Source organism: Planococcus citri, chromosome 5 (genome assembly GCF_950023065.1).
Source record: "Planococcus citri chromosome 5, ihPlaCitr1.1, whole genome shotgun sequence".
In the NCBI taxonomy this organism is placed as follows: Eukaryota; Metazoa; Arthropoda; class Insecta; order Hemiptera; family Pseudococcidae; genus Planococcus; species Planococcus citri.
Window position 1 is genome coordinate 20,606,866 of NC_088681.1, and position 13,263 is coordinate 20,620,128.

A 13,263-nucleotide genomic window follows, 5' to 3' on the forward strand; every position below is an offset into this window, starting at 1 on the left:
ATTGGTTTTTAAGCCTATTTTTATGATTTTTCCCCTCCCTTCACCCCCCTAATGCCCATAGTCAAAAATTGATATCATATTCAGATTCAGCGCTAAAAAATACTTCTAGTCAGACATATTCCAAAATTACTACATTCAAAGGGACTTTTTTCCTCCTAAATTCTGCTCAGGTCCCACTGTGAGGCGTGAAAGGGGGGTCCAAGAGTATCCATGTGCTCCAAAATTTTCGAAATGTAGCGAGCTAAAATACTCAAACAAAACAATCCCTCCGATCGAGAAGGCCAGGAAAACTTTGTCTTTTTGCCCGAAGGCCGAAGGTTCGTTCTTCTTTTTCCGAATTTTCAAAAAATTCTGTCATTTAATCAAAATCAAGCAAAAAATGAAAACTCAAATTTTCAGAATTTTTCATTTTTTTAAACTTCAAAATTGATTATTTCCATTGTTTGATGTATTTTCTTGATTATTATTTTTTGTTTCTTTTAAAAATGATGAAATTTTCGAAGCTTTTTTTTTGGCAATTTTGTAAAAATGAATGGGGGAGGGGAGGGGGTATCAGTACATTTTCAATTTTGAAAATGTCCTTCTAAGAGGTCCTTCTTTTTAGTTTTCAGATTTTGTTAGACACCCTGTAGCCGAAGTATGAGGGGCTTGAGATTAGTTGAAAGATGAGATGAAGAGTAATTGGCCCAAAATTTGAAAGACCGAGATTAATTTATTCGTTTTTCTAAAAGTACATAATTACCTGTTCAATTGGAAATTTCATCCCCTGGTCAAATTCGACCACATATAAAGGTACGTACACGTAGGTATGAGATTTTAACAAACTGCCTCAAAATATTCCTCGCATTTTGATGAAAATCGCGATCACCTTAACGTGGTCCTTCGGTGATTGAGGGTTGCGTTTCACTTATCAAGGCAGAGAATTTCAATCTTTTTTTTTTGTGTTCAAAAGTGCTGAAGTAAAAACTTTTTGCGCAGCACGATTAGTATTAGTTTGTTTAATATAATAAAATATTTCAAAATGATAAAACCATTAGATAAGTACATTTGTTTAGTTATTTTGGAAGATGTCCAGAATGACTGTTTTAAAGACATTTCTCCGCGAAAACTGAATGAAATTGGATGATTTTTGGATATGTTGTTCATGAAAGTGCCCTTGAGGCTGCTATGTTGCCCTTTTTTACAAATTTGGAATTTTCATTCCAAATTTGAAAAAAAGGGCAACTTAAAATCCAAATTTGAAAAAAAGGGCAACATAGCAGCCTCAAGGGCACTTTCATGAACAACATATCCAAAAAGTCATCCAATTTCATTCAGTTTTCGCTGAGAAATGTCTTTAAAACCGTCAGTCTGGACATCTTCCGAAATAACTATAACAAATGTACTTATCTAATGTTTTTATCATTTTGAAATATTTTATCATATTAAACAAACTAATATTAATCGTTCTGCGAAAAAAGTTTTTACTTTAGCGCTTTTGAACACGAAAAAAAAAAGATTGAAATTCTCTGCCTTGATAAGTGAAACGCAACCCTCAATCACCGAAGGACCACGTTAATTATAAAATATTATTTTCGAGGCTCGAGTGGCCTTTCTATTTTGTTTTGTATTCTATCCTCTCTCACAATGTGTGCCACCGTGTTTCAAGTATCCAATTCCATATGAAATGAAAATTACCTACTGAACAAAAAACCACTTACCAATGGCGAGCAAAGTCTTGACCTTGGGATTGGCTTTTTTGAGATTCTGTATACGTTGGTACAGTCCTAGCTTTCCATCGACGGTATCGTCGTTCGATTCGAACGGCGACAGACGTCCTTTTTTGAGCCAACCGAATGCGAACACGATATGCGTACAAAGATTCGCATCTATATCCTCGGGCATGAATTTTCCAACCTTTGGACGATATTGAGACCAGTTCGTGTAGTAGCAGACGATCTATAAACGGAGATTGGATCAAGTTATATATGCAATGCGTAAAAGTACATCTACATAGTGTATATAAATACGAGGTACACATACAATAATAATAAAGGTCGTTACAGAGTACAGAGTGGATATTAATTAACTTTCATGTCTACCTTATACACATTTGAATTACTATAATGTACTGTTTGTACACATTGTAAATGAGCACTAGGTATACATTTATAAAAATAAAATTCCCACGCGTTGCCCAGATAATACTGCTCGCCGCTCTGGACTGTTCAAATGGTATGGGAATTATTGTGGTAGGTATAGGTATCTCGTAAGGTTGGTTTAGTCCAGATTTGCGGTGATTATTTGAGCCGTGATTCCGAAGGTGTAGAGAAAGAGACGAGAAGAGGTCTTGTAAAATGATTTTACAACGTTGTGTTGTCCAAGCAGCGAGCAATGAGATAATAATTGAACGTCAGTTTTCACGGTTGTTTATGTTGTGCTTGGAAAGTATAGGTACACTTAGCTATGCTACCTATTTGCCTATGCCTATCTACCTTCATATATGTAGAAAACTGAAAATCATACCTTGTATCCGTCATTAGAAGATGAGCTTTCTTTTGAGCTGTCAGCAGCCGGAGAAACGACGGTGGCGATGGAAGATTTACGAAGAGCCACCGACGTACCAGAGCTCGGTTTCTGTTTAATTTTGAATCTACTCGGAGTCGAAGAATCGTATTCGTTGGCTTTGGTATCTTCGGTGCTGCTGGCGCTCGCGCTGGCGGCGACTACGACAGCAGGTACAGCGACGACGGCCGAATTCACATGATCCGATGGCTTGGAGATACGACGACGTATCTTGATACGATTCGTGTTGGGAGCATCTTCGGCGACCGATTCGTTCTCCAGTAACGAATTACCCTGGTTCGGTTTCAGTATCCTTCTTTGGATATTGTTACGATTGATGCTGGGAGAAGTCTCTTGATCGGGTTCTTGGACGCTGATCTCGATCGGTTTACGACGCCAGCTCAGCCTGGTAGCCTTCTGCGTGCTTTCCTGAGCGACGATCGAATCAGTGGCCGAGTCCGGTTTCGGAATATACCTGTGTACGGTGATTGGTCTATTGATGCTGGAAGATGTATCGATGCTGCTCATATGCAGCTTGGAAGTGTATCTTTTTTGAGTATTGTGGCGTACTTTGTCTCCTCTGCTGGGCGATGAAGAAGAAGCGAATGGAGACTCGTGAACGTGTGGTATGTATCGGTTGTCGTGCGTATTGTCGTCTTCTTGGTGCAGATGGTGGTGATTCCTGACTATTGGTTTATGTTGCGGCCTTCTGACGTTAGTATCTGAAAAATCAAACAGACAGTTGGTCATATGAGATGAGGTTGTTTAATGTTGGTGCTCTCGAGTTTGCTTATTTGCTCATATACGAGTACTATACACAGATGCTGAACTACCCGCTATAATAAAGTTACGTAATGGACTCGTCGTTCGTGGCAAGTTGCTCCCAAGTATACAAATATATATAATCTGAGACGAAATACGCCGAAGGTGTATTTATGCAGCGCTGATTTCGTCATCGCATCTCGTTTTTTATCACCTCGATTATTATTATTAGCGTTGCAGTTGACAAACAATATTTTATGTAGTATCAATACTTATTCGGCGGTCTTATGGGAAGATTTTATGTCACGAATGATGGCTTTGTCTGGTGTTTGCCGAAGAACACGTTGAGCTAACCCAAGTCGTGGATTAGAGCGATGTCGATGTAGAGAATTTTATTTATATTTATGCCTACCCACTATAGCCTGAATGAAAGCAAGAAGATGTGCAAGTGTAGCTCGCAGCAATATAGGTAGGTACGGTGACGACATACACACTAAAGTCTGAAACGATGACTTTTATGTTCCATTCAAATGGAGCCTGGCTATATGGAATCAAGTTCAAGTGCACGCCGAGAGACGATCACGCCGTTGATATTCTCTGATAGTTTATAATTCGTTAAATGGAAATTAACCTCTTGAGACAAAAGACTCGAGTATTTAAAATATAGTACGTAGGCTTATATGTGCGAAGAAAGTACCGTTAAGTGGTCGAACGAGCAATCATGCTGAATGAAAGAATAGATGATCTTGACAATGAGCGAAGATGGTCTCATTTTTGAAGTACCTACTCAACTAGGTTTGAACCTAAGAACCTATTGTGGATTAGCAAAAAAACGTTGAACTTGGACAAGATTAATTTTCATAATATAAATAATTATACGAAGATGTCCGAGTCGAGGTGAAATTATATTGTGTATATTTATTGGTGACATTGAACTCGAAAAATGTCGCTGTATGCAAAATTTACTCCAAGAACTAGTTTTTTTTCTCATTCGAAATTGTCACTTTTGGCTACTGTGCTGTGTGTACGAGGTAGTTTTTTCTTAGATCGAACATTTCTGGAAAAAAACTCTGCAAATCTGAGACGTAAAATCGTTGATTGTTGTAGATTTCTTTGCAACCTATTTGGAAATGCTGCTGGTAACCTTGTCGATGATGTCTGCGGTGCAGGGGAAAAACACAAACGCAGACTGGTTTTTATGAAAATTATGTACGTATGGTTATCATTTGGATGGAAGATGTGTAGAAGATTTTCGGAGCGAAATTGCTTAATTTTTTGTTAAAATGTATGATGACTAATACGACCACGGTGAGCAGATGGAAATGAATCTGAATCCAGTCATGCCAGTTAGAAATGGACAGAGAGGACCAGAAAAGGCAGCTTGCTTTTTCGGTGTTGGCAGAAATTATGTTCAGGTGAGAAAATGATGTTTTCAAAGTGGTGCTCATTTTGCTAGCGAATCGAAGGGGAAAGATGCTTATTAAATTGAGGAAAATACGAATTAAGAAATCAAAATTTTCCTACTCCGCTGATAATTTTTGGAATCTGCCTGACCTCGAGGTGTAGAAAAATTGTATTTTCTCATGAAGACAAGTGACCTAGTTATTGATTCTCTAGAAAAAGGTGATTAATCAGAGTTTGGGATACTGGATGCAAACACTCCAAATGGCTGCAGCTAACCCTTCGCAGAAACTGATATGATAATGAAGGAGATGACCTTGATTTTAAATTCGAGTCTAATTGAATTCTAATAACAAATCGACAATTGAAAAATAAGTACCTAAATTGAATTTTAGAGTAAATTTATCGACTAGATTTTTGGCACCTTTTTGCCATAAAGCATGAATGGACAGGACAAAAATAAACTAGTAGCAAAAAGAAATTGCATAAAAATGAAGCGTCTATAATTCCAGCTTAGTCGACCCCCCTCCCTTTCTCCCCTCCTCCTCTCAATTAATTCACTTTTTATGACACTGTGAAAATCCTGAAGATGTTGAATACTTCTTGATTGTCTCAAAGGAGTCCAATCGAGTTGAATTTTGGATTTTTTGGAGAATTTTTGAAAATTAAAAAAAAACTTATTTCAAGGACGATTTTAAAACTTTTTCGTGAAACATGATTTTTTTTTAAAACAAAACGAACCATAATGTGAATATTTTTTTAATATTCAACTCCTGTATATCGACAATTACATAGTTTTTCTGGACAATTTCGAAGCCTCCAGCGATTTTTCAATTTTCTCCAGAAACTTTCGACTCGAAAACAATCTCAATTTCACCTTTGAAAGCCTCCAGCGAATTTTCAACTTGCCCGTTTTAAGCAGTTCCCGCGAAATTCCAGGACGAGTGTCCGTTCTAAAGTAAATTTTTGACCAATTCGCGAATTCCAGAAAAAAATCAACTTTTCAAGTGAAAATATCGTTGTTGAACAGGCACTCCTGGAATTTCGAAATTATCACCTAAAAATGACTGAGAGGGTACCCAATAAGCACTACTTAACCGAAGTTTTAATTTCCAAAGTTCATTTTTGGACTTCTCAGAGTGCTCTGAAGTTTCTGGAGAAAATTGAAAAATTGCTGGAGGCTCCAGAATGGTCCAAAACTAGCAGTTGTTGTGTGGGCGTTAAATTGAATGAATTATTCGCCATTATTTTTGTATAACATTTGTGTTTTATGAGAAATTTTAAAAATTGGTCTTGAAACAGTTTTTTTAATTATTTGTTAAATTATGAAAAATTCTCCAAAAATTCTAAAATGAACTTTAAGACCTGAAATTTGAGACAGTCTTGCTAAACCTTGCAAGTTCCGCTTTCTGTTTGCGCTTCCCATTGCCTTGTTTTTTGTGTTTTTTTTTCAAATCAAATATCTTGTTTTTAATTTTTTCCAGTCAAACTTTGAATTATTTTCCAATTCGTCCCTTCTTTGTACAATTTTGAGATTTCATTCACGAAATTCTCCGTTTGCTATAACTTGCAACTCTAAATTCAAAATTTGAGAGCTTTTCAAAATTTCCCGTCAAGAAAATGAAAAATTAGAAAAATTTCCATACAATTTTGCGTTAAAAAGGTATGATAAAAATTTATGTAATTTTTAACATGCTCAAAAGCATGGTTGAAAGTTTTGAAAGATGTCTAAAAGTATTGTTAACATCCCCTTCGCCCATTCCCAAAACTTTTTAAATGCCTGAAAACATTGAAAAAGCGAAAAATTGACGTGTGTAATTTTGACCTCCCCTCCCCCACATAAGATTGGAATGGTAAAAATACCTATTTTTGGCACCCTTGCTTTGAAAAAAAAAATTGGAATGTCCAAAGATATTGGAAAAGCGAAAAACTGACGCATAAAATTTTGCACCCCCCCCCCCACCTTTAAAAAAAGTAGTTAAGTATTTGAAAAATATCCTGCTAAAGGTTCTGCTGAAATCCTGCTTTTTCATTTTGGAGTTTTGTTGCAGACATCTTGATTTTGAATTATTTAAAAAATCTCAGTTGTTGATTTAGAGACAGAGAAACGCAGTTCAAGAGTGAATTCCTCCCAGTGCTGCCGAGAGCTATTGTGGACCAGAGGCAAAAAAAAATGAGAGCACTCTGAAAATTTTTCACTTTCCCTCCCCTTCCCTTGTACTTTTTTTCAAAAATTGAAGTCGAAAACGAATGGTTTACGAAACATAATTTTTTCACAAGTTTTCTTCTTTAAATAAGTCCCTCTTTCACACACACCCCCTCCCCAATTGATTTATATACCATACCTACTTCGTCGTTAAAAAAAAAGTTTATTGATGAAGTTTCTTCCGAAAATTTTTTTTTCAAAAAAGAAGTTTCCTTCAAAAATGACAATTTTATTTTTTAAATTTTCATGAACAAATTTCGCTTTGTGACAAATAATCTTTGGAAGAGCTTTTTTTTTCTTGTGGGGACTTTTTTCTGAAAATAATTTCTAGAAGAGAATTTTTAATAAAAAGCAAAGTTTGATAGCAAACTGGATCTCATGAGCAGGGATGAAAACCCTTAGAATAAAACTTCAGCTTTTGGCTTTTAGCTTGAAATTTCAAAATTGAAACTTTTGGCTTTAGCTTTCGGCTATCTCGATTTTTACGGCTTGCCTTATCCAAACTTTCGGCTCCCAATGGCTTTCCTTTATATTTTCAATTTAACAGCTTTCAGCTATATTTCATTAAGCTTTTAGCTTTATACTTTTGATTTTAAACTTTTACGAGTAGCTGATACACCATCAATTTACAAAAAAAAAGGGAATTCCAAATTAGATCAGGTACGTTCATTTCATAATTAATGATGGTGGAGAAAGAGAACATTCATTGCTAGAATTATTTTCTTTTTTTTTCATTTCATTAAATTGCATTAAAATAAAATTGAATTAATTTTTTTTTTTTCATTTTTTTGTTTCTTCTGAATTTAGAGAATTCAAGTCTGTAAAAAAGCCTTTAAAAACGCCAAAAAAATGAAACTTTTGACTTGGAAAAATGAAACTTTCTGCTCGGCTTTCATCCTTGTTGATTAGTCCATCTCCATTAAAATAACCAAAAATAGAAAAAATCCATTCGAAATCGAAAAATTTTCTGCACCAAGAATGAAATAAAATTTTTTGATTGCCTATCTTAACGATATGCTCATCTTGTGGCTGGTCACTGGGTGGTCATATGTACGAGTACATCTTCCTGAATTTCTGTGTTGTGACCGTTTTTCTTACCTACTTTTGCCATCCAGTCCAACTCGTTCGCTCCATTAAAAACCAATCCAATCTAATCTGAGAATGAGATACTTGACGTGAGAAGTACTATGCTAAAAATCCATCGACTCCATCAATATTTCTGAAGATGGTATGTACCGGTATGACTTGTCGGATGTTGGAACATTGCGGATGTTAACAAATTAATAAAATATAAATAAAGGTAGTTATAGGATTATTGCGATATCATCATCGCTAATCGTGGAAAATTCCTCCTCTTAATTAGCAAATCGAATAACGGCACAGACTCGATGAACCATTCGCGACGCAATTATCCGGTATTAACGGCGATACCTCGTCTTCTCATCTTCTGTGATAATTTTACCGAAACGATCGACGAGCAGCGCCGCACCAGTCGCATCAGACTGGGAGAACCGATGAAATATCAGCCGAAAAAAAGTGCCATAATATGACGTTTAAATGGCTCTTTTAATACATCAGCTGCAGATAAATTAATAGCGTCGATATTCGACGGCAAAAAAAAAGGATAGACGATGTTGGCTCGACTGCGATAGAGCTGAGGATTTTCTTGCAACTTATTATGTAGAAGATATTCGAGTATAGGTACTTAGTATCATTAAGTCGTGGTATAAGTATCCATGCTCGCGTCGAGATACTGTGTATATTACCTACTGAAATGATGATATATGTTTCACTTTCACTTAACAGTAAAGCAAGTTGACTAGGTACTTTCTTCGAACAAAAGTAAACGGACGCTATTGATAATTAAAAATTACATGTGCGCGTGGAATTTTTTTTCCTTCTTTTTTTTCTCTACCTCTGATACCCAATGATACCTGTAATCTGTTGTAGTTGTAGGATAGGAGTATTCAGTTCAGGAAAGATTTCTTAAAAGCTTAACGAAGATTGTACCTAGTATACGCTACGAGATGCTTACGTAATCGTGATGCTAATGCAGTTGTAAGCTCGACAAATGACCGTTAGATTTTTATCTAGCATGGGTTTCTCAGTCGGCTGTACGAGTATGATGTGTAATTTTTTGCTGCTTTTTCATGGGCGATTTCGTCCGATAAAAAAGGATGCATTTTCGCGTGCGAATAGCTCGAAATGAGCGAATTAAATTGCGGTAAAGTGACATTACGAAATGGTACATTGTCACGGTTTTGCAATTCGATGTAGGTATACTTTGATAAAACAGCGATGTTACCTAGATATCGTTGCGTATAAGTTAATTAATAAAAGTGCACGAGTTAGAAATGACGAGTGTGATTGATGGAGACGATAAAGACCGAGATGCGATGATTTATATTTCGACTGAGCATATTCTGTTTATTTCTTCAATTGGTTCGAATTTGAAGAAAGTTGCAATTTTTCGATGCTGGAGATTCTACCTACTCAGCACCTGTTTAAATTTTCTAGTAGAAATTTGTAAAATGTCAAAAACTGAAGGATCATTGTGTGTGGTTCATATTTTATGTCTCTCCAACCTCCTTTTTTTTAAGAATAGGTATCTGTAATTGTTTTCCAATTAATTTCGCTATGTAATTACTTCCTCCTGAAGCGAGTAGTAGAAACAGCTAGAACATTCAAAAGGTGAGGTACTCACTTTGTATACATGAAATCGACGAAATGCACAGCGTTATAACGAAGCATGCAAATATCACATTTCTGTTTGGAAAATAATCGTACCGAACGCTCGCCTTCACCTGTAACCGAACAATAAACAATTTATTAGTATATTAAAATCGTTTAGCTTAACGAATTAACTTTCATAAAGCACCATTCATAAAGTCGTAAAATTATCATTTCCCAGCACATTATTTTCGGATTTGCTTTTACAAGCGAGCGTAAGTAAGTATTGTCAGTTGAATACTATGGATTCGTAATCGAGAGAGAGAGAGATACTCGCACGAGTATGATTAATCGAAATTGAAATATGTAGGCACGATTTAGTACATAGGTACGCGAGTATCTTATTCTTATCCCATATCCCATATACGCAAGATGTAACCAGATTTTAAATCTGATATTATCATGTGTACTTATTACACCTGGTTCAGAACACAGGAACTGTATAAACCACTAACCTGTTATTTACTCGAATAGGTGACTTGTACCATTACACATGCGGAGATATTAGAAGGCGCAGGCGCTAATGTTTAATTCATTAATCGAGAGCACGAGTTGTGCTAGTATGTAGTACTTATTTGACAAGAACATTGTTTGAAATTTTGCCGCTTTGTATAGGTAACATTGATTCGAACAGGGCAGAACATGTGTTCGACTCGAATGGCACGTGTGTTCGCAAAAGTTATAGAAATCATTTTACGTCATTTATCATCATTCATTCAGATTAAGAATAAAAATTAAACGTTAAACTAATTATACCATCGGATTCCCCATGTCAAAACGTCCCATTTTGTAGACCCCTTGCAGGGTCCATTGGTCAATTTGGGTTTAAAATTAGTTGAAATGGAAATCTCGAAACCAAAATCGATTCAACCCGGATCTGAAACAACCCTGTTGACAAAAATTGTGCGTACAACATGCTGAAATGCATGCTTTTTTGCATATCACACTCAATGTGCGTGAATTTGGACTTTTTCCAAAAAATCGCATGCTATTCAGCCAGTGAATAGCATGCTTAAAACCTTAAAAGTAAACCAAAATATGTATGTACAAAAAGTGCGGAAATTTTAGCAGAAAAATTGCTCAAACTCACTGGCAATACTATCTACCAATTGATTGTGAATTTTAAGACATTCTAATAGATAATTTTTTCAAAAAAGTTGAAAAAAAATTAAAAAATTTCCGGAGCGTGTGGGGATCGATTCCAGGTTCCTGCGATGAGCAGCCGCTTAACTCACTCCGCCACCTCGCAGCTTAATAGATTAGAGGTTATTTTTGCATAAATGTTATCAATTTTTGGACTTAAGACTTGGAAAAATTTTTACTCACTGGTGCATTTTAGAAAATACTTGGTTGCTAGATTGCTTCTGTTTAGCATGCGAAAATGTACATTTTTAACACGATAATGCACGCTTTAACATCAGTCCAAAATCACGCACTGTTATGCATGCTTTTCAGCATAATTTTGTCAATAGGGAATTTTTTCAATCCCAAAACGAATCCCAAAGCCGAAATGATAATTTAGAAGAACGAATCCCGAAACGAATACAATCCCAAAATGAATACCCGCATAGCACAAGCGATGGCAAAGTCGATGGAAAAGATGAGATCTCTAATCCATCACTTGTTGACACAACCATTTGTCGACACCAATGTCGATACATGAAGAGCAGTGCTGTGAGAACGAATGAAAACGGGAATGGGAACGCATAAAGAACGCAACTTTTCAAATTTCCTTCAAAGAACGAACGGATAATCACACAAATCCTCTTCAAGAACGTTCTTATTGAGAACGAGAACATTAAATTTGTGAGAACGAGAAAGGGAACGGGAACGGAGTGCTAATTTGGCATTCTTTGATGTTCTTTCAGGGTTCTCAAATTACCTCCCAAAACTCTGAAAAATAGGAAAAAATATGCTTTTTCCACAAACTTTTAGTAGTTTTTGGGTACAATAGAAGAAAATGAAAAAATTTCCATCAAAAATGGCTTCGCTTGTACCACAGAACCCTATTGGGAACGGGAACGGGAACACAGGAACGTAAATTTTGGAAATTTGATTGAGAACGAGAACGGGAACGGGAACAGGAACGCTTCTGCTTATGAAGCATAAGAACTAGGAACAGGAACGAGGTGTTAGATTTTTGGGAGTGATAAGGAACAAAGAACGGCGTTCTTTATTGTGAGAACAAAGAACGGGAATGGGAACGAGCACTTCCGCGTTCTCACAGCACTGATGAAGAGTGAGAAGTTGATAACTTTCAAAGTCGACTGTTGTCTCCCTTCATATTTTGTCTCGACATTGGTGTGATTTTTTCAAATGTAAAAGAGGCAAATTTTGATTGAAAATGTGCGAAATGTGCCCAAAACTCTTTTTTTGATTCAAGTAAAATTATTCTGAAAAATATTTCACCCTAAAAAATTTTTTTGAGAGAAAAGAATTTGCCTTGGTTAGGGACCAAACCTAGGTTGTCACTCACTTCTGTCACATTCTCTAACCACTAGACCATTGCCGCTGTTGAGTGAATAGACCTTAAAAGAATATTCAGTCCATCTTATTCTGGACTTGGAAAATTTTTCTCATTGTATTGTCGACTCAGACATCAACAAATGACTCGACAACACTTCGAAAATTATAAAAATATTTTATGGATCTTGTAATTGACATCAACTTCTTCATCAATATTAACCAGATCGTTGATGTCAATTACAAGATCTACAGAAGTATCTACTCAATGACGACATTTTATAGATACTTTTGTAGACCCTATAATCGATATCGAAATTTGGGTCGTCTTGCTGATGCTAAAGTTGATGACAATTATTAGATCAACAAAAGCCCGATTGGTACATAATCAGATCCATACTCAGAACCACAGTCAGATATTGCCGTTTTGGCAGTCAGAAAATACAATCTGACTACAATCTGACTACAATCTGACTACAATCTGACTACAATCTTACTGATATGTGGTCATATCCCTATTCAGAATGCACTGTCTAAAAAATGCCATTTTGCCAACTGGGAGTAACTATAGCCTACAAGATCAACATTTTGTAGATGCTTTTGTCGATCTTATAGTCGATATCAACTTTGGATCAACAAGACGACCTGAATTTCAATATCAATCATAAGGTCTATAAAAGTATCTACAATACAATATCGAAATCTTGCACCTGACTGTGGATACAAAATACCTATGTAGACAGCAATGGCGACCATCAGCATTTCCATCATAGTTTTTGAAAATAATGTCAATTTTACTTAATCAATGATCGTAAACGTAGTTGAATCAACTCCTTTGTGGATAATGTTCCGACTTTTTTCAATCAACAAGCATGTAAAATCATGTCGATACTTTTGTCGAGGCCACTGATGATCTCGTCAGTGCTACGTGGATAAATTTCAATCCCAAAACAGAACTCCAATCCCAAAATCGTTTCGATTCCATAGCTCTGAGAAATGGTGTCTTGAAGTGTGATATAATTAATTAATAATGTATCAAAAATACAAGTAGTGTAATGATAAAGTATTCATAATAATAATATGTAGGTTGATATGGCGATCACGTGATCTGTTCAGTATTTAGGGCCTGAAGAAAACAGCTGAACGCGAGCATCGAA

At 36.0% G+C, this 13,263-nt stretch overlaps 1 protein-coding gene and 1 long non-coding RNA gene across 2 annotated transcripts in view; one reads left to right on the top strand and one right to left on the bottom strand.

Annotated features, from left to right (window-relative positions):
- The window catches only part of LOC135848176 (uncharacterized), a 185,438-nt gene that overhangs the window by 21,460 nt on the left and 150,715 nt on the right, over positions 1-13,263 (top strand). The gene's annotated exons all lie outside the window — the stretch shown is intronic.
- Positions 1-13,263, bottom strand: part of LOC135848172 (uncharacterized) — a 60,127-nt gene that overhangs the window by 13,857 nt on the left and 33,007 nt on the right. Inside the window, exons 2-4 of the mRNA XM_065367984.1 lie at positions 9,618-9,717; positions 2,506-3,266; positions 1,701-1,938 (exon numbers count right to left, since the gene is read on the bottom strand). Coding sequence (XP_065224056.1) covers positions 1,701-1,938; positions 2,506-3,266; positions 9,618-9,717 — 1,099 coding nt within the window. The remainder of the gene's footprint in view (positions 1-1,700; positions 1,939-2,505; positions 3,267-9,617; positions 9,718-13,263) is intronic.